The 26,754-nt window shown below is 37.1% G+C and overlaps 1 protein-coding gene across 1 annotated transcript in view; it reads left to right on the top strand.

Moving 5' to 3' along the window:
• The window catches only part of CLIC4 (chloride intracellular channel 4), an 86,092-nt gene that overhangs the window by 48,197 nt on the left and 11,141 nt on the right, over positions 1–26,754 (top strand). Inside the window, exons 3-4 of the mRNA XM_019938462.2 lie at positions 11,409–11,534; positions 18,930–19,036. Coding sequence (XP_019794021.1) covers positions 11,409–11,534; positions 18,930–19,036 — 233 coding nt within the window. The remainder of the gene's footprint in view (positions 1–11,408; positions 11,535–18,929; positions 19,037–26,754) is intronic.

Below are 26,754 nucleotides of genomic sequence, written 5' to 3'. Positions count from 1 at the left end.
GTTGTATATATGTGCCACATCTTCTTTATCCATTCATCTCTTGATAGACATTTAGGTTGCTTCCATGTCTTGGCTATTGTAAATAGTGCTGCAATGAACATTGTGGTACATGACTCTTTTTGAATTATGCTTTTCTCAGGGTATATGCCCAGTAGTGGGATTGCTGGGTCATATGGTAGCTCTATTTTTAGTTTTTTAAGGAACCTCCATACTGTTCTCCATGGGAGCTGTGTCAATTTACATTCCCACCAACAGTGCAAGAGGATTCTCTTTCCTCCACACCCTCTCCAGCGTTTATTGGTTGTAGATTTTTTGATGATGGCCATTCTGGCCAGTGTGAGGTGATACCTCATTGTAGTTTTGATTTGCATTTCTTTAATGATTAGTGATGTTGAACATCCTTTCATGTGTTTGTTGGCAATCTGTATATCTTCGACAGAGAAATGTCTGTTTAGGTCTTCTGCCCATTTTTGGACTGGGTTGTTTGTTTTTTTGAAATTGTGCTGCATGAGCTGCTTATGTATTTTGGAGATTAATCCTTTGTCAGTTGCTTTGTTTGCAAATATTTTCTCCTATTTTCGTCTTGTTTCTGGTTTCCTTTGCTGTGCAAAAGCTTTTAAGTTTCATTAGGTCCCATTTGTTTATTTTTGTTTTTATTTCCATTTCTCTAGGAGGTGGGTCAAAAAGGATTTTGCTGTGATTTATATCATAGAGTGTTCTGCCTATGTTTTCCTCTAAGAGTTTGATAGTGTCTGGCCTTACATTTAGGTCTTTAATCCATTTTGAGTTTATTTTTGTGTATGGTGTTAGGGAGTGTTCTGATTTCATTCTTTCACATGTAGCTGTCCAGTTTTCTCAACACCACTTATTGAAGAGGCTGTCTTTTCTCCATTGTATAGTCTTGCCTCCTTTATCAAAAGTAAGGTGACCATACGTGTGTGGGTTTATGTCTGGGCTTTCTATCCCATTCCATTGATCTGTATTTCTGTTTTTGTGTCAGCACCATATTGTCTTGATTACTGTAGCTCTGTAGTATAGTCTGAAGTCAGGGAGCCTGATGCCTCCAGCTCCGTTTTTCTTTCTCCAGATTGCTTTGGCTATTCGGGGTCTTTTGTGTTTCCATACAAATTGTGAAATTTTTTGTTCTAGTTCTGTGAAAAATGCCATTGCTAGTTTGATAGGGATTGCATTGAATCTGTAGATTGCTTTTTGTAGTATAGTCATTTTCACAATGTTGATTCTTCCAATCCAAGAACATGGTATATCTCTCCATCTGTTTGTATCATGTTTAATTTCTTTCATCATTGTCTTATAGTTTTCTGCATACAGGTCTTTTGTCTCCTTAGGTAGGTTTATCCCTAGGTATTTTATTCTTTTTGTTGCAATGGTAAATGGGAGTGTTTCCTTAATTTCTCTTTCAGATTTTTCGTTGTTAGTGTATAGGAATGCAAGAGATTTCTGTGCATTAATTTTGTATCTTGCTACTTTACCAGATTCATTGATTAGCTCTAGTAGTTTTCTGGTAGCATCTTTAGGATTCTTTGTGTATAGTATCATGTTATCTGCAAACAGTGACAGTTTTAATTCTTCTTTTCTGATTTGGTTTCCTTTTATTTCTTTTTCTTCTCTGACTGCTGTAGCTAAAACTTCCAAAACTATGTTGAATAATAGTGGTGAGAGTAGGCAATCTTGTCTTGTTCCTAATCTTAGTGGAAATGCTTTCGGTTTTTCACCATTGAGAATGATGTTGGCTGTGGGTTTGTCATATATGGCCTATATTATGTTGAGGTAGCTTCCCTCTATGCCTACTTTCTGGAGAGTTTTTATCATAAATGGGTGTTGAATTTTGCTGAAAGCTTTTTCTTCATCTGTTGAGATGATCATGTGGTTTTAATCTTTCAACTTGTTAATATGGTGTATCACATTGATTGATTTGTGTATATTGAAGCGTCCTTGCATTCCTAGGATAAACCCCACTTGATCGTGGTGTATGATCCTTTTAATGTGCTGTTGGATTCTGTTTGCTAGTATTTTGTTGAGGATTTTTGCATCTATGTTCATCAGCGATATTGGCCTCTAGTTTTCTTTTTTTGTGACCTCTTTGTCTGGTTTTGGTATCAGGGTGATGGTGCCCTCGTAGAATGAGTTTGGGAGTGTTCCTCCCTCTGCTATATATTTTGGAAGAGTTTGAGAAGGATAGGTGTTAGCTCTTCTCTAAATGTTTGATAGAATTTGCCTGTGTAGCCATCTGGTCCTGGGCTTTTGTTTGTTGGAAGATTTTTAATCACAGTTTCAATTTCACTGCTTGTGATTGGTCTGTTTATATTTTCTGTTTCTTCCTGGTTCAGTCTCAGAAGCTTGTGCTTTTCTAAGAATTTGTCCATTTCTTCCAGGTTGTCCATTTTATTGGCATATAGCTGCTTGTAGTAATCTCTCATGATCCTTTGTATTTCTGCAGTGTCAGCTGTTACTTCTTTTTCATTTCTAATTCTGTTCATTTGAGTCTTCTCCCTTTTTTTCTGGATGAGTCTGGCTAATGGTTTATCAATTTTGTTTATCTTCTCAAAGAACCAGCTTTTAGTTTTATTGATCTTTGATGTTGTTTCCTTCATTTCTTTTTCATTTATTTCTGATTTGATCTTTATGATTTCTTTCCTTCTGCTAACTTTGGGGTTTTTTTTGTCCTTCTTTCTCTAATTGCTTTCGGTATAAGGTTAGGTTGTTTATTTGAGATGTTTCTTGTTTTTTGAGGTAGGATTGTATTGCTATAAATGTCCCTCTTAGAACTGCTTTTGCTGCATCCCATAGGTTTTGGGTCATCATGTTTTCATTGTCATTTGTTTCTAGGTATTTTTTGATTTCCTCTTTGATTTCTTCAGTTATCTCCTGGTTATTTACTAGTGTATTGTTTAGCCTCCATGTGTTTGAATTTTTTACAGTTTTTTTCCTGTAACTGATATCTAGTCTCGTAGTGTTGTGGTCGGAAAAGATACTTGATACGATTTCAATTTTGTTAAATTTACCAAGGCTTGATTTGTGACCCAAGATATGATCTATTGTGGAGAATGTTCCATGAGCACTTGAGAAGAAAGTATATTCTATTGTTTTTGGTTGGAGTATCCTATAAATATCAGTTAAGTCCATCTTGTCTAATGTGTCATTTAAAGCTTGTGTTTCCTTATTTTCATTTTGGATGATCTGTCCATTGGGGAAAGTGGGGTGTTAAAGTCCCCTACTATTATTGTGTTGCTGTTGATTTCCCCTTTTATGGCTGTTAGCATTTGCCTTATGTATTGAGGTGCTCCTATATGTTGGGTGCATAAATATTTGCAATCTTCTTCTTGGATGGATCCCTTATAGTAGTCTTTATTTTAAAGTCTATTTTTGTCTGATACGGGAATTGCTACTCCAGCTTTCTTTTGATTTCCATTTGCATGGAATATCTTTTTCCACCCCCTCACTTTCAGTCTGTATGTGTCCCTAGGTCTGAAGTGGGTCTCTTGTAGACAGCATATATACAGGTCTTGTTTTTGTATCCATTCAGCCAGTCTGTGTCTTTTGGTTGGAGCATTTAATCCATTTACATTTAAGGTAATTATCGATATGTATGTTCCTATTACCATTTTCTTAATTGTTTTGGGTTTGTTTTTGGAGGTCTTTTTCTCCTCTTGTGTTTCCTGCCTAGAGAAGTTCCTTCAGCACTTGTTGTAAAGCTAGTTTGGTGATGTTGAATTCTCTTAAGTTTTGCTTGTCTGTAAAGTTTTTAATTTCTCTGTCAAATCTGAGTGAGATCCTTGCCGGGTAGAGTAATCTTGGTTGTAGGTTTTGCCCTTTCATCACTTTAAATATGCCCTGCCACTTCCTTCTGGCTTATAGAGTTTCTGCTGAAAGATCATGTGTTAACCTTATGGGGATTCCCTTGTATGTTATTTGTTGCTTTTCCCTTGCTGCTTTTAATATTTTTTTCTTTTATAAAATTTATTTATTTATTTATTTATTTATGGCTGTGTTGGGTCTTCGTTTCTGTGTGAGGGCTTTCTCCAGTTGCGGCGAGCAGGGGCCACTCTTCATCGCAGTGCGCGGGCCTCTCACTATCGCGGCCTCTCGTTGTGGAGCACAGTCTCCAGATGTGCAGGGTCAGTAGTTGTGGCTCACAGGCCCAGTTGCTCCATGGCATGTGGGATCCTCCCAGACCAGGGCTCGAACCCGTGTCCCGTGCATCGACAGGCAGACTCTCAACCACTGCGCCACCAGGGAAGCCCAATATTTTTTCTTTGTATTTAATTTTTGATAGTTTGATTAATATGTGTCTTCGCATGTTTCTCCTTGGATTTATCCTGTATGGGACTCTCTGTGCTTCCTGGACTTGATTGACTATTTATTTTCCCATATTAGGGAAGTTTTCAACTATAATCTCTTCACATATTTTCTCAGTCCCTTTCTTTTTCTCTTCTTCTTCTGGGACCCCTATAATTCGAATGTTGGTGCGTTTAATGTTATCCCAGAGGTCTCTGAGACTGTCCTCAATTCTTTTCATTCTTTTTTCTTTATTCTGCTCTGCGGTAGTTATTTCCACTGTTTTATCTTCCACGTCACTTATTGTTCTTTTGCCTCAGTTATTCTGCTATTGATTCTTTCTAGAGATATTTTAATTTCATTTATTGTGTTGTTCATCGTTTGTTTGCTCTTTAGTTCTTCTAGGTCCTTGTTAAACGTTTCTTGTATTTTCTCCATTCTATTTCCAAGATTTTGCATCATTTTTACTATCATTATTCTGAATTCTTTTTCAGGTAGCCTATTTCCTCTTCATTTGTTTGGTCTGGTGGGTGTTTACCTTGCTCCTTCATCTGCTGCATATTTCTCTGTCTTCTCATTTTGTTTAACTTACTCTGTTTGGGGTCTCCTTTTCGCAGGCTGCAGGCGTAGTTCCCGTTGTTTTTGGTGTCCGCCCCCAGTGGGTGAGGTTGTTTCAGTGGCTTGTGTAGGCTTCCTGGTGGAGGGGACTGGTGCCTGTGTTCTGGTGGGTGGGGCTAGATCTTGTCTCTCTGGTGGGCAGGGCTGCGTCTGGTGTTGAGGTGTCTGTTAACTTAGTATTAATTTAGGCAGCCTCTCTGCTAATGGGTGGGGTTGCGTTCCTGTGTTACTAGTTGTTTGGCATGGGGCATCCAGCACTGGAGCTTGCTGGCCGTTGGGTGGAGCTGGGTCTTAGCATTGTGATGGAGATCTCTGGGAGAGCTCTTGCAGATTGAGACTACGTGGGGCCAGGAGGTTTCTGTTGGTCCAGTTTCCTGAAGTCGGCTCTCACACCTCAGAGGCTCAGGCCTGATACCAGGCTGGAGCACCAAGATCCTGTCAGCCACACAGCTCAGAAGAAAAGGGAGAAAAAAAGAAAGAAAAATAAATTATTAACTTAAAAAAAAATTAAAAAAAAAGAAGAGAGCGACCAAACCAGTAAACAAATACACCAATGATAACAAGTGCTAAAAACTAAACTAAGATAAACATAAATATCAGAAACAAATCAGTCACAGACAGCAAACCCCAAGTCTACAGTTGCTCCTAAAGTCCACCGCCTCAATTTTGGGACGATGCGTTGTCCATTCAGGTATTCCACAGATGCAGGGTACCTCAGGTTGACTGTGGGGATTTAATCCCCGGCTCCTGAGGCTGCAGGGAGAAATTTCCCTTTCTCCTCTTTGTTTGCCCAGCTCCTGGGGTTCAGCTTTGGTTTTGGCCCCGCCTCTGCATGTAGGTTGCCCTCAGGCATCTGTTCCCTGCCCAGACAGGAGGGGGTTAAAGCAGCGGCTTATTAGGGGGCTCTGGCTCACTCGTGCCAGGGAGAGGGAGGGGTACGGTAGTCATAATTGGAATGCAGGGCGAGCCTGTGGCGGCAGAGGCCGGCGTAATGTTGCAACAGCCTGAGGCACCGTGTGTTCTCCCAGGGAAGTTGTGCCTGGATCACGGGACCCTGGCAGTGGCGTGCTGCACAGGCTCCGGGGGCTGTGGTATGGATAGTGACCTGTGCTTGCACACAGGATTCTTGTTGGCAGTGGCAGCAGCCTTAGCATTTCATGCGCGTCTCCAGGGGTCCGAGCTGATAGCCATGGCTCGCGCCTGTCTCTGGAGCTCACTTAGGTGGTGCTCTGCCTACTGTGGGCACACGGGAAAGGAATCCCTTCTCCTTCCGCACCTCGAAACAATGGTCTCTTGCCTCTTCGGCAGGTCCAGACTTTTTCCCGGACTCCCTCCCGGCTAGCTGTGGCACACTAGCCCCCTTCAGGCTGTGTTCACGCAGCCAACCCCAGTCCTCTTCCTGGGATCCAACCTCCGAAGCCCAAGCCTCAGCTCCCAGCCCCCGCCCGGCCCAGCGGGTGAGCAGACAAGCCTCTCAGGCTGGTGAGAGCTGGTTGGCACCGATCCTCTGTGCGGGAATCTCTCTGCTTTGCCCTTTGCACCCCTGTTGCTGTGCTCTCCTCCGTGGCTTCAAAGCTCCCCCCCCCCCCCGCCTACCCCTTGTTTCCACCAGTGAAGGGGCTTCCTAGGGTGTGGAGAGTTTTCCTCCTTCACAGCTCCGTCCCAGAGGTGCAGGTCCCATCCCTAGTCTTTTGTCTCTGTTTTTTCTTTTTTTTTGCCCTACGCAGGTACGTGGGTATTTTCTTGCCTTTTGGGAAGTCTGAGGTCTTCTGCTAGCGTTCAGTGGGTGTTCTTTAGGAGTTGTTCCACTTGTAGAAGTATTTTTGATGTGTTTGTGGGGAGGAAGGTGATCTCCACGTCTCACTCTTCTGCCATCTTGAAGGTCCCCCCTAGTTTTTTCTCTTTATATATTTCCTTTTCTTCATCTAGAAACAAACTTACTCTGGTAAGTAGTGGTGAAAATAAACAGCCCCCAAAATATTGGAGAATATTCATGCTCTCATCTCAAGGCATGAATTCTATGCATTTTGTTTTTCCTAGATATCACTTAAGGGAAACATTTGAATGAATTCTTGAATATTTATTGAAGACCTTTTATGAAAAAAACCAAAGATGCCCTGAAAATTTTAGCCATTGCTTATTCAGTTTCATTTTTCTCACACTGCAGTTCTTGAAATGTTAAGTTTCTGCGAAGCATCTGTAAAAATGAGCCTTTGTGGGTCAGATGAAACACCTGAGACCTTAGAGTGCCAGTGAGGAATTGAAGTTGAAGAATCTTAGATTCTATCTGGTTGCAGACTTGATAACAACTTCTAAGTGAGTCACTTCAGTGCGTACAACTTGTCCATTTATTTGACGTCTACTGATCTGTTAGGGGCATTAAAGTTTCTTCTCAAATTTACTTTCACTTGGAGTAAGGACCTAACATGATTGTGCTTTATCTCAGCAGTTAATCCTGAAAATAGTTTTATCATCTATAAAAAAAAATCTTTATAGCCTTTTAGCAGAAACAAGAAAGACTATTCGCTAGTCATTAATATTAAGGAAAATTGGTAAACATACGCCTGGTTTCACTTTACTTACATATCTCTATATTAATCAGATTTCTTATTACCAGTTAATGCTAGATAACCAGTTTTGAACCATCAGACTCAAATAGAGTTTAAAACTGCAATTTCATCACTTGCATAAAGTTTAGTTCACTGTCACACCCATTATTTGATTTGATCTTTACAGGCAGAGCCAGTCTTATATCCATAGTACAAATGAGGAAATCTAGACCCAAAGAGGTTGTGATTTACGTAGTCACATAGCTGGTGAATGGCAGAACTGTTCAATTTGGGACTTTAACCAGGTCCTTTTTTATTCGGTCTTTGGTTCTTCTCTACCATGCTAACTTTATCCCTCCTCTAATAAATACTTTTGTTTTGAGATCTTGAAAGCTGTCATAATTTATTATAGAAGTAATAGCTGCTATTTATTTTGCTGCCCTCCCTTATGGGTTATTTTAAAGCATTGATTTCTTTCTTCTCCCTTACCTAAATCCACCCTGTTCATGAAAAAATTATTACCTTATATTTAGGCATTAATGGACAGTTTGTTAGTCATAAAAATGTTGGTGAATATATTTTATAACTTTGGAATGAGAAAAGTGTCTTCCAGGTGATCACAGTTTGTGTATGATGAGATTAAAGAACATTCTTACTCATCACCGGCGTTGATGGGAAATGTGTGTATTCTCTTTCTCTTGTGTACTTTATAGAGTTTTATTAGCCCTACTTGCTGTGGTAAGATACTGTTGTTCTTGCTTACCTTTGTGCTACCTTTTTAAACTTTAAAGTGTTAGGATTAGAAAATAAATATATAAACCCTAAACTGTTAGGACTTCTAGACTCTTGATTATGTACAAGGTCTTCCTGAGTTGAGCAGGAAGTAAATTATAAGTGGGAACAAATGTGAGTCTGAGTGAGAACATGAGTGGGTGACTTGAAGATTAGAGATGACTGTGGTCTTGGGCATGCTGGACCCTTTAGTGATCAAAGAACAGGTGGTTAAGATGATGAGTAAGAAGGAATAACGAAAAGAAACCAATGAAATGTGGAATTCCCTGGCAGTCCAGTGGTTAGAACTGCGCACTTTCCTTGCTGAGGGCCCAGGTTCAGTCCCCGATCAGGGAACTAAGATCCTGCAAGCCGCATGGTATGGCCAGAGGCAGGGAGAGAAAAACAGTGAAATGAAAAACAGAACAGGATTAGTTCTGACTTGGAGCTGAATACTTATAAAAGTTACTGAAACCTTATAGGCATACCTCACTACTTAAATAAATGTGCATCTGGAAGACTTACTCAAGTTTCATGTATTCCAATCATTTCGTGCTCAACTTTACCTTGTTCAACGAAGGAATGCTCAGTAAAAGAATCAAGAGTTGAAAATCAAATCAGATTTTGACTTTAAAAAGTTCTCTTTGGGAGCTGAGGTTTTTGTAGCAGTTGATAGATAGTCTTATTTTTCTTTGGCTTGGGAAGGAGATAGGCTCTAGAACTTGAGTAGAGGGAGGCTCTGAGTTAGAACATTTGGACTAATTGGATAATTAATAAGTCTTTATATATTTGATTGGAATGTAGTAATAGATGAGGCACTTTCCAAACCTAAATTGAGAGACAAGGGGCTGTGTGCAGGGCAATGGGAGGGAAAGAAAGGGAGAAAGAGAGAGAATTGATATGAATAAGACCATAATTGAAAATCTGGGCTGAGTATAGATTTTAGGGTACACTCTATTTTAAAAATTCTTTTTAATGACAAAGTATTTCACCTTCATGATACATTTAAAGATATCCTTTATTTATTCAAATTCCATGCATTTGTGGTAAGGATGGAAGGAAGGAAGGTCTATAGTAGGGGGAAAAGTTCTTTGAAGCAATATATTATATTATAATTTTTTTTTAAGTTTAAGTTTTTTAAGTTCATCTTTTTAATTATGAAAGTATTCAAACATATACACAGAAAGAATAAACTTCCCCATAACTTCAGTTCTGTTAAGATTTTGCTCCCAGTTGCTTTGTCCCCTTTTTGCTTCTTGTTCTTTCTTTTCTTTTCTTTTTTTCCCTGAAATATTTTAAAGCACATCCCAGGAATCCTGTCATTTCACCTCTACTCATTTCAGTGTACATCTCCAAACAATAATGACAGGTCCTTAACTATCCACAATGCCATTATAACATCTAGTTCCCAGTATACAATCCAGTTTCCCCAGTTGTCTCCAAAATATCATATCTTTGGCTGGTTTGTTCAAATTAGGATTCAAACGAATTCTATTCATATTTGGTTGTTATGTCTCTTAAATTTTTCTTAATCCACAACAATCCCTTCAAACTCCCATTTGTGGCTTTTTGTCCCCATGCCATTGACTGGTAGAAATCTAATTAGTTGAACTGTACACTGCCCCAAATTCTGGAGTTGGCTGATTGCTTCCTTGTGGTATCATTTAACTTTGTTCTGTAACTCCTTGTGTTTCCTGTAAATGAACTTTTTGGTCCCAGGACCCGTTTATACACTTAAATTATTGAGGACCTCAAAGAGCTTTCAGTTATTATTGATTTTACTATATTAGAAATCAAAACTGAGAAATTTAAAATATTTACTAATTCATTTAAGTAAAACAATCATGAACTCATTGTTATTACAAAATTTTTTAAGAATTAAAAATATCTGTATTTTCCAAAACAAAATTAGTGAGAAGAGTGGCATTGTTTTATATTTTTGTACCTATCTAATGTCTGCCTTGACAGAAGACAGATTCTCATATCTGCTTCTGTATATATTACCTTGTGATGACACACACCAAGTAGCCTATGGGAAACTCCACTGTACAGGCATGAGAGAATGAGAGTGGAAAAGTTAAACGATGTCAGTATTATGCGAATGGTTTTGACCTCATGGACCATCTGATGAAAGGGTCCCCTAGATCACAATTTTAGAGACAGCTGCCCAAGGAGACTTAATTTTAGAGTCAGGTTTGACTTATTTGGTAAGAATATTTCATAGGTGGTGATGTATGCCTCATATTTTATCATTAGGATGCACACCATATCTGTCATGTTATTGACTCTAGGATTCATTGGTAGGCTTAGGTGAGCCATTTTGCTTTTTAATAGGGTAGCATACAGTTTCACCATTTTTATCAGTGTTCTGTGTATTTTCAGTTTCTCCTAATTCATAGGAGGAAAATTTCTTCATTATTTAATTTTGAATTTCTTTGATGATTGGGTTCTCGGACACTTTTCCACGCGTTCACTTATCTATTGCTTATCAATTTATTTTCACCCATACCTACTTGAATTTTTGATGAATTTGGACAAAATCCTTCTTATTTACTATACTATCTTTTCCATTCTATGTTGCTTTTTACCTTTGTTTATGCTATTTTTTATATATTGAAGTAATTTTGATATTAGATAGTCAAATCTCATAATCTTTTTCATTGTTAAGTCTGGACTTATAGGAAAATGGAGAAGTAGCATTTGAATTTGAAATCTTATGGAAAAGGACTGTAGGAATCAGCTGCTTTTCTTCCTTATTAAAAAACAGAAAAGAAAAGGAAGGCCTAGAGAAGTAGAGAAGTTATAGTTTGCCCGTCTTTACACAGTGAGTTGGTGCCAGAGTTGAGACTAGAGACTGACTTTCCCAAGTCTTCTTCCCCTCATTCCACCTCCATTTCTAATAAGTACCTCAGTTACATTTGGAATGAGAATGAAGAACTTTGTCTTTGGTTAAAATCAAAGACTTTTAATTTTTTTATCCTAAATTATGTGCTTTGTGGATGTTTGCTTCTTACTAGAGTACTATTGTGGCTGTTATACTTAGTGGAAAAAATACTATTTCTTATTCATTTTTATATATTTTAAAATTTAGAATCACTCTGAGAATGTAAAGTATTGTTGCTTCTCAGTTAGAGTAAAAAATGACCTGATTTTGACCACTATTTTGTCTAACAGGAAGCCTGCAGACCTGCAGAACTTGGCTCCGGGGACCCACCCACCATTTATAACTTTCAACAATGAGGTCAAAACGGATGTAAATAAGATTGAAGAATTTCTTGAAGAAGTCTTATGCCCCCCCAAGTGAGTATTGAAGAAAATATGCATGGAAATATTGCCATCTCTTTAAAGTTTGTCTTATCTGGCCGTTAGAGACATTTCTCCTGATTGTACTTGAGTTAAATTGTCACAGCATTAAGTTGGAATGACTAGCACTTCTCTTCATACATTATAGTGCTACACAAATGACAGAATTGGCTGCCAGGTAGGCCAGTAAGCCACACTAAGAAAGGTAGGAATCTGATTAAGCTATAGAATACCTTGTGAAAGTAGGTTTGAGACACATGAGATAGGTCAGGAAAGACTGGTTATTTGAGGTCCCAAAATGAGAGAGAAGTTTAGGGAGAAGAAAAGATGGGGAAAGACTGAACTGAACCCAGCCAGAATATCTAAGCAGGAGTGTGGTACAGGTTGCTGGGAGATTTCCTATCAGGCCATTTTAAAGGTAACTTTCTGAAGCTACCACCCAAGGGAATTAACTTTTTAGATTGTGTCCCTGGGATTCCATTTTTATTTATGTATTTCTTTGAGGTATTCTGGATCCCGCAGTCTTACATATTAGCCCACATGGTTAATGATTTTAACGTACTCAACTATTTACTATATTGTGAGGTGTAGTTGAGGAATAGATGTACTGTAATGACAGTTACCTAAATTGCAACTATTCATCATAATGTAATCTTGGCATAGATTCAAAGCATCATTGGTTTCTTTTAGGCTTTTCCAGTTTCATTATCCTGAAAACTGGAATGTTTCTTCTGGCCCAAACCTTTTCTTGTTAGTTGTTTTTCACCCTCCATATATACAGATAAATTTCCCTGAATTGGGATTAATGGGTCAGAGAGTTCTAAAATAATAGTTAATCAGTATTCATTCCTTCATTCATTAGTTTATCCTGCAAACGGTTACTGGGCAACAAAGCCCTATGGATGTAATAGTTAATAAGATAGCTCCTGCTCTCAAGAAGTGCAGTCAAATACGTATGAAGAGATAGTGGTGCCGTGGGAGAGTGAGTAGAATCAGAAAAGGCTTTATAGAAAGAGATAACACTTGAACTGAGCTTTAACTGAAAAACAAAAAATGTGGCCTTTAGCAGGTGAATGAAGGGATGACACGTTCCAAGCAGAAAAATAATTTTGAATAAATAGTGTTTCTTTGGGGGACCTAAAGCTGTGGCTGGAGCATAGCATGCAGGGTTGGGGATGGTAGGCAGGAAGGCTGCCAGGAGACATATGAATAATGACACCTCTGTCTACAACTAGCCCATCTTCAGTTGTGAACAGAATTGCCCTCTGTTTAGCAATCTTATACTAAGCTTAAAATTCATTTTCTTTTATTTTTTTAAAGCATTGACTAATTTAATCCTCACATCCACGGTGGCATTGGTACTTTTGTTTTTAATTAATTTATTTATTTTTGCTGTGTTGGGACTTCGTTTCTGTGCGAGGGCTTTCTCTAGTTGTGGCAAGCAGGGGCCACTCTTCATTGCGGTGCGCGGGCCTCTGACTATCACGGCCTCTTTTGTTGCGGAGCATGGGCTCCAGATGCGCAGGCTCAGTAGTTGTGGCTCACGAGCCTAGTTGCTCCACGGCATGTGGCCTAGTTGCTCTGCGGCATGTGGGATCTTTCCAGACCAGGGCTCGAACCCGTGTCCCCTGCATTAGCAGGCAGATTCTCAACCACTGCGCCACCAGGGAAGCCCCAATATTCATTTTCTTAATCGTGTATTCTAAAGCTTATTCTCTGCCTTCCTTCCTGTCTTTCTAAGACCCTCAAACTTCTTTTTTGTTTGAATTTTTATTTTTTTGGGTGTAGTTGCTTCACAATGTTGTGCTAGTTTCTGCTGTACAGTGAAGTGACTCAGCCATATGTAAGCCTCAAAACTTTTTTATCTCTACTGTCCAGGAGTCCTAACCTTCCTTCCATCCCTAGTAAAGTTTCTCTAGACCAACATTAATAAAACCATATTTGTCTTTTCCTCCAGACCATGTATATAGTTAGAATACTGATAAATTGAAACTAGAATCCTTGTAAAAATATAAATTGAAGCTGTATACACATAAGTAAGGAACTATTATGAACATGCATTCAGCTTAGTAGAAATAACTTTTCAGATATTGTTTTGCATCATAGAACCTACTGGATCTCTTTTACTCTTTTTATGTATGTATGTATATTTTACCCTTTTTATTCTTAAAGTCTGTCAGCTCTAAGGAAAGGTCCATATTTGCCATCTTATCCTCAGACACTAATGGAAGTGATCGTCCTCTCATAACTGATGATCATTGTATCAACATTAAATTATAAATAGAGAAACAGGGCTTCCCTGGTGGCGCAGTGGTTGAGAGTCTGCCTGCCGATGCAGGGGACACGGGTTCATGCCCTGGTCCGGGAAGATCCCACATGCCGCGGAGCGGCTGGGCCCGTGAGCCATGGCCGCTGAGCCTGCGCGTCCGGAGCCTGTGCTCTGCAACGGGAGAGGCCACAACATTGAGAGGCCCGCGTACCGCAAAAAAAAAAAAAAAAAAATAGAGAAACAGTTTGAATGACATTCATTCTCTGTGAAGGAAGTTGTATGTTGTTTTAAAGCATTGTCTAAAATGTTTGTTGTGTAAATCCTTCCAAGGATATTTACGTTTTTGAAATCAGTATGCTGATAACATTATATTACCATTTCAGTAAAATGGGCATTTTCTCATATTCTCTTCTAGCCTTCTGCTTCAACAATAGCAGCAATAACAGCAACAAAAATAATTTTCATTATTCTTTCTTATTTTTCTCAGAGGGAATAAATATTAACAGAAGTAGTAGAACTAATATCAAAATATTCAATTTTTTTGGCATCCAGTACTCTGTAAGACACCATAGCTTTTTGAATTGGACCTTGAAAATAAACATTTTCACATTGCTTTTATTTTCTTTTTTTTTTTTTTGGCTGTGCCGTGTGGCTTGTGGGATCTTAGTTTCCCAGCCAGGGACTGAACCCGGGCCCTTGGCATTGAGAGCGTGGAGTCCTAACCACTGGACCGCCAGGGAATTCCCTCATTTTGCTTTTCATATAGAGAAAATTTAGCTTCATTTCATTTGGGCATATTCATAGAGATACTCTAACCAGGAATGATCTTTTCTTTTGGTTTAAATAATTTAATTTAAAATTTGGAGATCTTTCTGTTATAAAGGGTTCATAATCCACTAAATTCTCTCTGTGGTTAATTTTCCTTGTTTTTATGTTGAAGTTTATATTCTGAAGAGTTCCTAAATAAAGTTTAAAATTTTACTTTATATAGAAGGGAGTATTTTTGATGTTACTAATGCCTCTGCTATTATTAACTAACATTCAAGTGCTGATTATGTGCCATGCACTGTGCATTGTGGATTATTTTGTGGATTCTCTCAATTCTCTCAAAGACTTTATGAAAAAACTGAAGATGAGTAATCCAAATAATTTGTCCAAGATTTCACAGTTCATGGTGGCAGAGCTGGCATACTTACTTTCAAAGCCAAGTAAAAACAAAAACCTATGTTTGACTTTTATAAAAGGTAAAATGTGAGTCTTTAATTGTAATTGTGCTTTAGTGAGTACAAAATTGAAGGCTAGCTCAAGTTTAGAGGAAGGGTAATATAGAAAGCAAAGGTAGTTTGTTCTACTGTGATGACCAAGTGGGACTGAAGGTGTTTTTCAAACTTAATTTAATGAATCCTTTTTTAAAAGTAGATGAGGTTTAACTTCTGTTGAGTTTTTATTTATATGCATTGGAACAGCATGTTTGGATTGGGAGTACCTTGCCCTTAGTGGGCTCTGTAACACATAATGTGAAATGCGGATCAAACAGCATATTCTCTGTCATGCAGAATTGCTTCTAGAGGATGAGAGGAGGAAGTGTTTCTGGGACCACCACATACATTCTTCTTCCTTTCTTCTGTTCTAGGGCAGCCAGGGACTGTCTGCCTTTTCTCTGTAGGATAAGGAGGTCTTCAGGTCCTTAGTTGACCCTACTCACACTGATTGTAAGCCTTCTTGATTCCAGATAGGATGAGGACAAAAGGCAGAAGAGTTGTACAAGCTGGTGGACTAGAATCTAGCATTTCTAATAACATGTTTTTGGCATTTGATGATACTGAGAACAGAGGGGTTTTTATGTGAGCATTTCTGATTTAATCATGACAAGTACAAATACAGGCAACTGTCTATTCTAGAGTTGTTTAGAATTTAGAGACTAATGAAAAGATAAAATCAAGGAACTTTTGCTGGTCTAGGTAACTATAGGTTTTAAAGAAGAAACTATCTTTCTTCTCTTCTAGGGATATTTTTTTCAGTTCCCCTTGCTTGAAAGAAGGAACTACTTTGCCCAAAAAAAACTTTCAAAAAAACTTTGAAATTTGGGTTTTTAACTGAAACAGGCTTGTATACTTGGCTAACTTACTGATAAAAGGATAGAGGAAGCTAGATAATTTTGGAGAAGAGTTCTATAAACTATTGTTAAGGCTTTTTTTTTTTTTTTTTTTGTGTGTGGCACGCGGGCCTCTCACTGTTGCGGCCTCTCCCGTTCTGGAGCACAGGCTCCGGACGCACAGGCAGGCAGACTCTCAACCACTGCACCACCAGGGAAGCCCGCCTTTTTTTTGTTTTTTAAAGAGAAATATAACGAAACTTGAGTTTACAGGGATAATTTAATAGACTGTGTAACCACACTTTATTCTTTCATTAACACAAGGAAGGAGAAAATGTTTGAGATCTTTCTTAAAGGATGGAAGTATTCTTAGCTAGTCTACCATTAATAATAGTCAGTGATGTAACACAGGATGTGATAAAGGACTGATCTGAAAGTCTACCCTGGATGCGCATGTCTATTCTGTTGTTGACACATAGCCTTTTATTAATTATTTGCCTTCCTTTTGTTAAATGTTTAAGTGAATGCTCATAATAATTGAAAAGTATTGCTTTATCAAGCAGTTTGCTAAAACTACTAATAATGAATTATTAAAATCCAATGTTTGGGGGGAATGCAAAAAAAAAGTTGACAGCTGATTTTGGACCTACCAGTTTAGCATTTGATTTATCTTTTAGAACTTGATCTTTAATAAAACAAAAACAAAACAACACTGGACCTGGGACAGGAGATGTGAGTTTCAGTTTGACAATACTTTTAACTAGTCCAGTGATTTTGGGGCCAAATATGTAAGCTTTCTGGAATATTATTTCCTTTTAGGCAAAATGAGAGATTGAGGTGAGTGGTCTCTTGTAACCATAGTATTGTATGCATTAAATTAATAGTACAAATTTAATTGTCTTGGAGGAGGAGAATAGGGCATGTTTAACCTGCTTTAGAGAACACTGTTTTTCTTAAGAATTGTAACAGCATCTGTTTCCATATGAATAAAGGATATGCTGATTGCAAGTCTTTGATTTTTACCTGTTCATTAAAACAGATCTCTAGTAAGCATGCTTCTATGTGTTGATCATAACAACCCCAGTACTTAGTACAATTCCTGACACATGGTAGATACTTAATAATTAGAATAAATGAATATATGCATGAATAATGAATATATAAATAATCTGTAATTCAAACCTATGAGAATTATGAAGTTAACTTCATTAGAAAAAGTTGGTACTGCTAAATATTGGTTGGGGAAAAGAAGAGTAAATCTGGAAACTTGGCTAGAGGAAGTCATAGATATATTGAAGAGGCACTTCAGTATATTTTGTTCCTTGCAGTATTTTTTGTTTGGAATGAGTCAGTGAAGGTACTGTATTATAAGCGGTGGAAACATTTAAATTAGAGGCTGGTTGTTTTCATAGTCAAGGGAAATTCAGGAATGTTGAAGCTGGAATTAACTGTTTCAGCTCAGGCAGGGAAAATAAAAAGAGAGAGAAGGTAAAGTTTTCTATAGTTAGCAGGAAAAAAAATACATATATATACACATATACACATATATATATAATATACACATACATACACACACAGGTGAAATTTACTATAATCATTCACTGAAAAGCTTGTTATGTAATTAATTTCATTTCTAATTATGAAGAACTCTTTAAGCTTAAAAATAGATATTAAACAGGAAAATAACTTGAGCATGTTGGTATTCAATAGACATTTTATATTCTCCTTACCAATATAGTACTATGTCTAATTTAGAAGATATATCTTTTCTTGAATTTAAAATGGCAAACGTAAAAGTTCGAATATAAAAACTAACCTGAAACTACAGCTTACAACTGAACAAATTTTTTTCTAAAAATACCTCACTTTCATTTTTAATTTAAAGAAAAGTAGTAAGACAGCATCTTAAAATATATGAATAAATCTAAACTAGTTCAATGTAAGATTTTTTCCGTAGTCTTACTGGCCCCCAGCCCATTTTGCAGGGCTTTTAAGCTGATCAGTCTTCCCTAAAGTGGTGCTCAAGAGTCTGGACTTCTCTAGTCCTGACTCCCTGGAGCTGATACAAGCTCTGCTGAAGGGAGAAGTAAAGAATTGGGCTTTTTCACATGTATTTTCCAATTTGAGGAAGAAATAAACATTGGGTATGTGTGTTTGAAAATTTAAGTATATGACATACACATTTGTGTGTGTTTTTTTAAAAAAGCTGTTGTGTCATGAATGTCTTTTCTCAAAGTAGAAAGACTTTGTAACAACACAACAGAGCACTTGTTAGCAAAATTCCTGATGTCTTATTTTTCTGTTGCTCATTGTCACCCTTACAATATTTAATATATGGGAGGTTTTGGAAAATCCTGAGTGTAGGAAAGTGAATGATCGGCCTCCTGCTGTTTTTGTCCTTAATCTGCGCTTGGGCAGCTTAGACTCTTCCTCCTGTCAGGGTTCTGTGGTACTGCTTTACATGGCTGGCTCAGTGTGTGGCATACCCAAGATCTGTCTGTTTGGCATTCCTATTTGAGAAGGCTGTACAGTTGAAATGTGGCTAGTGTAACTGAGGAAATGAATTTTAACTTTATTATGATTAATTTAAATTCATATTCAGATAACCACAAGTCACTAATGGCTACCATCTTGGACAATTCAAATATATAACATTTCCATCATCACAGAACGTTCTCTTGGACAGCTCTGCTCTAGAGTTCTCTTTCTAAGACGTCCATGGGCTTGGCACAAGTCTCTGAACAAGTAGACTGTTTCCCCAGCCTTCTAATTTATAAAATGGAGGTGGAGTGTGGATGAGCTTTGGTTGCCAAGAATATTAATATGTGAACAAAAACACTGTGTAGAACTTTGTTTCCTAAGGAAAAAACACATCTTAAAAATATCATGGAAAACAGATGATGGCATTTCTTAGAGTAATAACCGTTAAAAGATGTCTAGTAACTGCTAGCACAATGGTTTGATTGAGAGAATTTATGCTAATGTATCTTTGGAGGATCTATAATCCGTTATTACATTTTTCATTTAGGTACTTAAAGCTTTCACCAAAACACCCAGAATCAAATACCGCTGGAATGGACATCTTTGCCAAATTCTCTGCATATATCAAGAATTCAAGGCCAGAGGCTAATGAAGGTAAAAAAAACCAAATGATTGAATTAACACTGTAGAACCATTCCCCCCTCCCCGCAAAAATACCCCAAAACAAAACAAAAACAGGAACAAAGACCAAAACCCCCTATTATGACAGTGATTATAAATGATTACTTTGGAGGCCAGACATTCCCATAAGTATCAAAAACTGGCTTTCAGAGTTCATCAGAGATTTGAGGATAAACCAGGGTAAGTCCTTAAATTGCTTTTTTCTCTGTTTCTTGCTAGTGGGACCGTGCCTAGCATAAAGTAGATGTGTGATAAAATGTTTATTGAATAAATTTGTTCTCATATTCTTCTGAGAAGTTACCACTAAGGAAGCTATACAGAAAACTACGGCCTCAGGAACAGTGGCCTGGGTGGTTGAGGAGGTTGGAATAGGTGGATACAGTGCAATTTAAACTGTTTCCAAATCTTTGTTTATTATCTGTGCCAGCAACCTGAAGTCAGCCTGGGTGGATTTTTGTGCTAATTACCCTTAAGAGCAGTTTTTGGAGTTGCTCTAAGAGAGATTTGGACTCACCAGCCTTCCAAATTTCTCCATATCCTAAAATTAAGATTTTAGTTTCAAGTCATATTTTCATGGTGAGAATTGTTTAGGTAGTACAGATGCAACTTCCTTCTTTTATTTATTAAAAGACACTATCTTATTATTTCATTTACCAAACTTACATATAGTAAAGGGAAGCCTCTTAGAAAGAGGTCCCATTTAATGAACCTTGTCTTAATGACACCATTCAGTCATTTCCCCTTTTCTTCTCTTTAGGGTGTTAAGCATTGTTCTTCCTGGGGAAAACTATATAGAGAGAGCATTAGTGTTTAATTAAAAGTAACAATAATAACCAAAGAGCCAACTCCTGAAGACACTATAATCCATCATAATTTTAGACTCTGGTAGCTTGGGTGGATTTCTTTGGGTAGAGTTTATGGCAGCAAATGAGCAAGAATACCAAAGGGGAAAAAATATCAGTGCCGGTTAAGCAAGAATAAACATTTTAAAAAATTGAAACATTTGCTGATTTCCTTCTGTTATTTCAGTGGGTAGATTTCCAAGCTATTCAGGCTTTTATTTTCTATAGCGAAGGGAAAAAAGGGAAAACCTTAGTGCTCAGGCCTGGCTTATTAAGTGTGTTTCAGTAGCCGCCTTAGTTTGGGAGCAATTTTCCTTAGTAATTGGCTTTTCTCTTTGACTACTGTTTCTGTCTGAGAATTTTATATACTAGGTAAACAGTTATACTGGAGCCCCTCCTATCCACAGACAGTATCTTTTCTGTTCTACCCTCCTTCCTGCAGGTGACTGTTCTTTTTACACCCAGATGCTCTTGCTGCATAATTCTTTGAACTCTCTTAGTTAAAGTCATAATGTTTTTATTTCTCTGTGTGGCTTTTGGAAACTAGAGTGTGGTTGAATTTATTTTGACACTTGGTGGGGAGGAGAGGGAAATAAAATGTGTTTGCTTAAAAAAACCCAACAAAACCAATTGCTTTGAGGGATGGGATGGGGGTAGAGAATAGGGGAGAAAGTGACTCATTTAAGTATAACTTTGTGTTCTATTTTTTCCTATCAATTTGTTACTGTCTTAAGTAGCCACCTACACTTACTGTCCTTAGAATGCTGTAACCAATAAGAACAAACAACATAATGGACTACACAGTGCAGAATTTAGAAGGCTTTTTACATTAAATTACCTATTGGTAAATAAGAATTCCAGTTACCAAGCAACTTCCCCCCACAGTGGCCTGTCACTGCCTTGGGACTTTAGAAAACAGTATTCCAAATCACTTTGGAGCTTAACGGGTCTCCCTTATGTATGTTTGTTGCAGGTCTCTTATCTGTCTGTTTAGTGCAATTAAATGCCTTAAATAAGCCTTAGTCATCCACCTCCTAATTCCCCCAAACAATAAACAACTTACATGAAGATGGATTTGTCATTTTACATGGTAAATCAGAGTAGGCAAGCCTTTGATTAGTTTTAAAAACCTATTAAATGTTTTACAAAATCCAATGTGTTTGGACAATTTTAAGACCTTTTAAGAGCTAATTCTATCTAAGTAAGGGATTAGCTGCCTAGATGCTATAGCAATTGGGCTAGTGAAAGTGAAAGAGAAGGGCCAATGCTTATATTGGGGTACAGAGTAAGCAAGTATGATTTAAAGAATAAAATAAATGAAAGGAAACATAGATAGATAGATAGATAGATAAAACATATAATTCTTTCGGTAACATGTCTGAGGTGATTGGGAGTAACAGCTTGTTTTTTTTGAAGCATTAAAAGAGAAATTAATGGGTAATTCCTTTTATGGGATGGGTTCATTATGACCTGTCCCAGATCTCCTAAGTTTTTTTCAGTTCTGTGATTTCATTCATTTATATAACTTATTAAGCTCCCAAATGTAACTAATAGATAATTTATTAGTCTGTTGATGTTTATAATATTCTTAAGAGATCAGTGAATTTAGCAGTGATGAAATCTGCCATTATAGCCTCCGAGACATATTTCATAATGTCCCAATTCACACTTTTAAATGGAGGCAAGGAATCTTTAGATTCTGATCGGTTCCTTTTTATTCAAGATTTATCCTCCCTCCCTACTTGCCTCCCTCTCTCCATCCATCTCTCTCTTTCTGTCTCTCTCCGGAAAAGTGTGTGGAATCAGAGGATGGTTGTTCATCATTGTAGCAATGAAACTGCGTTGGGTATTTAATCATGTTTAAATACTTATTACCTCTCCCTGTTTTCCACTGATGTGTTACCTGGCATTTAAAAATTGCTTGTGTAAGATTACCCTTTTATTAAAACTAGCAGTAGCTTTAAAATATAGTTTTGTCCATGTAAGTGCTCATAATTTTTTTCTTCACTGTAAATTATATTGTTTTTCTACAACAGTAACTGGCTTGTTACATTTAATGCTTTTTGCCTTGCGCTTTTACTCATTCAAATTATACAAGTAGTAGAATAATGCATGCTTTTTGAAGAAGTTAAAATAATACAGAAATTAATAAAATTTCAGTGCCCCTTCTTAGTCATATCATATAAACTCTTCCCCAGCAGCTAGTATGTATCCTTCTTTTTTTCTATGCACACATTGTACTTAAATGTGTATTTATGTGTGTGTGTATATATATATATATACACACATTCCTCAGTTATCTTTATCATGTACTATATGGTAGAAATACTTTAATATCAAAATGTAGATCTACCTCATGTTTTAGAAATGCTGCTTAATATTCCATAATATGGATTTTTAGTTAACTATTTCCTTACTGATAGACATTTAGATTGCCTCAAGTTTTTTATTATGACAAACTGTGCTGCCAGTGTCCTTGTGCTAGATTTCAAATAGGTCAAAAGGTTTTGTTCTCCAAAGACTATAATAGTTTTTATTCCCACTAATGTGAAAGTATTCATTTCCCCACACTTCTGACCCTGGTGTGTTTGTGTGTGTCTGTGTAAGAGAGAGAGTATGTGTTAATATTTTGATTTTCACAGTTAATTTAAAAACTGATTGTATGGCCTCTGGGGTACTTAGTAATTTTTTTGAGAACTTTTGAAATACCTCCTTAGAGATACGGCATTACTACAGTAGGGGTATTAGAGAATAATAGTGCTACTTTTTAATTACAAAAGACAAGGAGCTAGCAAGAGGGAAGAGATATGGGAACATATGTATATGTATAACTGATTCACTTTGTTATAAAGCAGAAACGAACACACCATTGTAAAGCAATTATACTCCAAAAAAAAAAAAAGGAGCTTAAAAAAAAAAAGAGCTACTTTTTGATGGACTGCTACTGCCTTCTAGTGGTTAATCTTGACATTTTCTTTATTTTAACCAGTTTCACATTCCTTTGTGATGGTTTGTCTTTAAGACTTTGTTACCTCGTTTTTCTTTGTTTTGTTGTCCATTCCTTAGTTTGATACATAAAAATTGTATCAAACTAATTCAGCATTCTTTGTTTTCATTAATATACCCTTTACTCTGACATTCTTTTTTTTTTCCCTGACATTCTTAACTATGAAAAATCACTAACACTCTGGTCGAGTACAGCAGTTCAACTTCATTGCAGGTACTTTGCTACGTCCAAAATTATAGAGCAGTAATTGTAATGTTCTGCTAGCTTCTGAATTTTAGTCCATGCCTTACAGCTAGGATCATAAGCGTTGTATGTTATAAACCTTGGAAATTTAGAATATTTTATTTCTCTATTGGATACTTTTGAGAATTAATTCAGGAAAAGGATTAATTTACAGTAGATCAGAGATCATAAACTTGCTTGCACTTGTTATACCACTCAAGTGCCATTTGAGACATTATTTCAGTGTTTGAATTCAGTATTGTCTTCCTTATAGGTCATGATCCTGTTCATTGTAATCTGATCAAAGAACAAGTCCTTATATCTAATATGTGTTTATTTTGTATTCACTGCTTTTGACGGGAAGCATATTGAATCTTTAAAAGTTTGTTCTTTTACAGTCCTGAGATTCTGCTGTCTCCTTTTTTTCTTTTTAAGTGCAACCGTGAAAATTTTCCATCATGCCCTGGACTCCTTACTAACGTAGCTGTTTCTCACATTGCATTTTCTTGTTAATTTATAAACTTTACATTTCAGCTGACTGCATGCATTATTAACAGCTTGTACGTAATTAATAAAAGGTTATATTTATTGTCTTTGTATTTTTGATCTTTTATCTTTAAATGGCTTGATTCCCTGTCACTTCCCCAGTTGCAGTTAAGCTCCCCTAACTCGTCAACTTTATTTTACTGGGTTCTATTGGCCTGTTTCTTAACTATTTTCTCTAAGAAATAAACTAGCTTGATCCTGGCTGTGGCTAGAGCGACTTTCTGTTAATAAAACAGGTAGTTCTTTGATCTTAATCTTGTTGTCTATCACTTGGCATAACACATTCCAATTTGTTTGATATTTACCTAGGTAAAAAATATTACCAGTTCTTTTTTACATTTTTTAAATGGCTACGTGCTCTATAGCAATATGTAGTACCTACCTTATTCTCAGCTTCCCACGAAGATATAAAAGTCAAGTATAAATATCTTCAATCATCTGACTTGAAAAGTGTCTATTCTACATTTTCACCTAATTGCCTTTTGAACTTCATACATTTATGAAACTCAAAACTCTTATACTTAACTATTGGCCTTTCTCAGTCTCCTCCAGACATTGACCAAGTGTCCACCATATGCTGAGGTAAAGTGCCATGAATTTAAGGGGATATGCAGAAGAAGAAGCACAAGACACAGACTTTACCTTCAAAGAACATATAGTACGGTTGGGGAGCAAGAACGATGCATTAATTTTAACAAGAATATGAAGAAAGAAGTTCATGACTTAGTAGACTATCATTTTAATATAAACCAGCTCTGAGTTTAAAAATTTACCAGCTTTAAAAATCTAATAGTAATAGAAAGTACCCATATCAAGGACTGAATACAACTAATACATTTTATGAAACCATTTTAAAAACTACAAGGTATTCAGTTATCAGATACTTTAAAATAACTTATATATATTCAAAAGTAAAAGAACAAGGTGAAAATCACAGCAAAGGACTGGACATTATAAAAAAGAATCAAATGGAAGTTCTAGAATTTAAAAATACAATATCTGCTGAAATTATGAACTCAATAGATGAATTTAACAGAGTAGACAATGGTGAGAAAGTATTAGTGAACATGAAGATAGGTCAGAAGGAAATAGCTAATGGAAGCACAGAGAGATAAAAAGACAAATCCAGCAAAAAAAAAAAACCACAGAAAAGAGTGCAAGACATGTGGGGCACAATAAAAAAGTTTGACATGTGTATAACTGGAATCCCAGAATAAGAGGAGAAAATGGAATTGAAGCTATAGCTAGATAATTGCCAAGAATTTTCCAAACTGATGAGAGATAACAAGCCATGGAGTCAAGCATTACAAAACCCAAGCAGGACAAATAAAACTATACCTGTATAGATCATAGTCAGATTGCTGAATACCAGAGGTAGAATCTTAAGAGTGGCAGAGAGAAAGAAAGCTCTTCAAGGTAAAAGCAATAAGACTGAGCACTGATTCTTAACAGAAACAGTGAATCCAGAAGACAGTGTTATGAGATCTTCAAAGAGTTAAAAGAAAACGAATTAGAATTCTGTAAGCCATGAAATACCCTCCAAAAGTGAAAGCAAACACATCCAAATATTTTATTTTTGCCTCAAGATGTGACATTTATATTTACAGCCCTGGATCCGTATACTTGTTGACCAGTCAGCTTTCTCTTACTGCCTCTTCTGTGAGCCTCTAAAATTCACAGTTCAATTTATAATTTCAGGTAGTCGTAACAAGTCGAATTCCAACATGTCAGATCTCCTTTCTTTGATTTTGAGAAAAGGCAAAGTCTCTTCTTTATTTCAGTATCTATAAGATAGGATAATATCTACCCATCCTATGTCCCATGGCTGCTCTGAGAATCAGTTCTCTTAACATATGTTCACCAAGTTTTTCAACTGAAAATTACTATAAGAATGTAATGATTAATATATTAGTTTTTTATTTATGAATTTTAAATGGTAAAAGCAAAATAGACATTTTCAAATAAACAAAAACTGAACATTCATCTCAGCAGACTCACACTAAACAAAATACTAAAAGTAGTTTTTCAGGCAGAAGGAAAATGATTTCAGATGAACACCCAGAGGTGCAGGAAGGAAGGGAAAGCAAAGAGTAGTGTAAATATAAAATATAAATGAATACTGTCTGTATAGAACAGTAGTGTCTTCTGGGATTTAAAATATATGTCCAGGGACTTCCCTGGTGGCACAGTGGTTAAGAATCTACCTGCCAGTGCAGGGGACATGGGTTCAATCCCTGGTCTGGGAAGATATCACATGCCACAGAGCAACTAAGTCCATGTGCCACAACTACTGAGCCTGCACTCTAGAGCCCACAAGCCGCAAGTACTGAGCCCATGTAGGGCCCGTGTGCTGCAACTGCTGAAGCCCGCGTGCCTAGAGCCCGTGCTCCGCAACAAGAGAAACCACCACAATGAGAAGCCTGCGCACCACAACGAAGAGTAGCCCCCGCTCACCGCAACTAGAGAAAGTCTGTGCACAGCAATGAAGACCCAATGCAGTCCCAAAAAAAAAAAGTCAAATTAATACACAAAACAATAGTAGCATGTGAGACAGAAGGGAAATTAAATACAGTTAGAGTGTTCTAAGGTCCTTGCATTATCCTGGAAGTGGTAAAAGTTATAATTAAGCTTTAGTAAGTCAAGGAAACAAAGTCTAGCAAAAGAATGTGTGATACTATGATCCAGCAATCCCACTACTGGGCATATACCCAGAGAAAACCGTAATTCAAAAAGACACATGCACCCCAACATTCATTGCAGCACTCTTTACAATAGCCAGGTCATGGAAGCAACCTAAATGCCCATCGACAGATGAATGGATACAGAAGATGTGGTACATATATAAAACGGAATATTACTTAGCCATAAAAAGGAACGAAATTGGGTCATTTGTTGAGATGTGGTTGGATCTAGAGACTGTCATACAGTGAATAAGTCAGAAAGAGAAAACAGATATCGTATATTAAGGCATATATGTGGAACCTAGAAAAATGGTACAGATGAACCGGTTTGCAGAGCAGAAATTGAGACACAGATGTAGAGAACAAATGTATGGACACCAAGGGGTGAAAGCT

The sequence above is a fragment of the Tursiops truncatus genome, chromosome 1 (genome assembly GCF_011762595.2).
Source record: "Tursiops truncatus isolate mTurTru1 chromosome 1, mTurTru1.mat.Y, whole genome shotgun sequence".
In the NCBI taxonomy this organism is placed as follows: domain Eukaryota; kingdom Metazoa; phylum Chordata; class Mammalia; order Artiodactyla; family Delphinidae; genus Tursiops; species Tursiops truncatus.
This window is presented reverse-complemented; position numbering and strand designations above follow the sequence as displayed.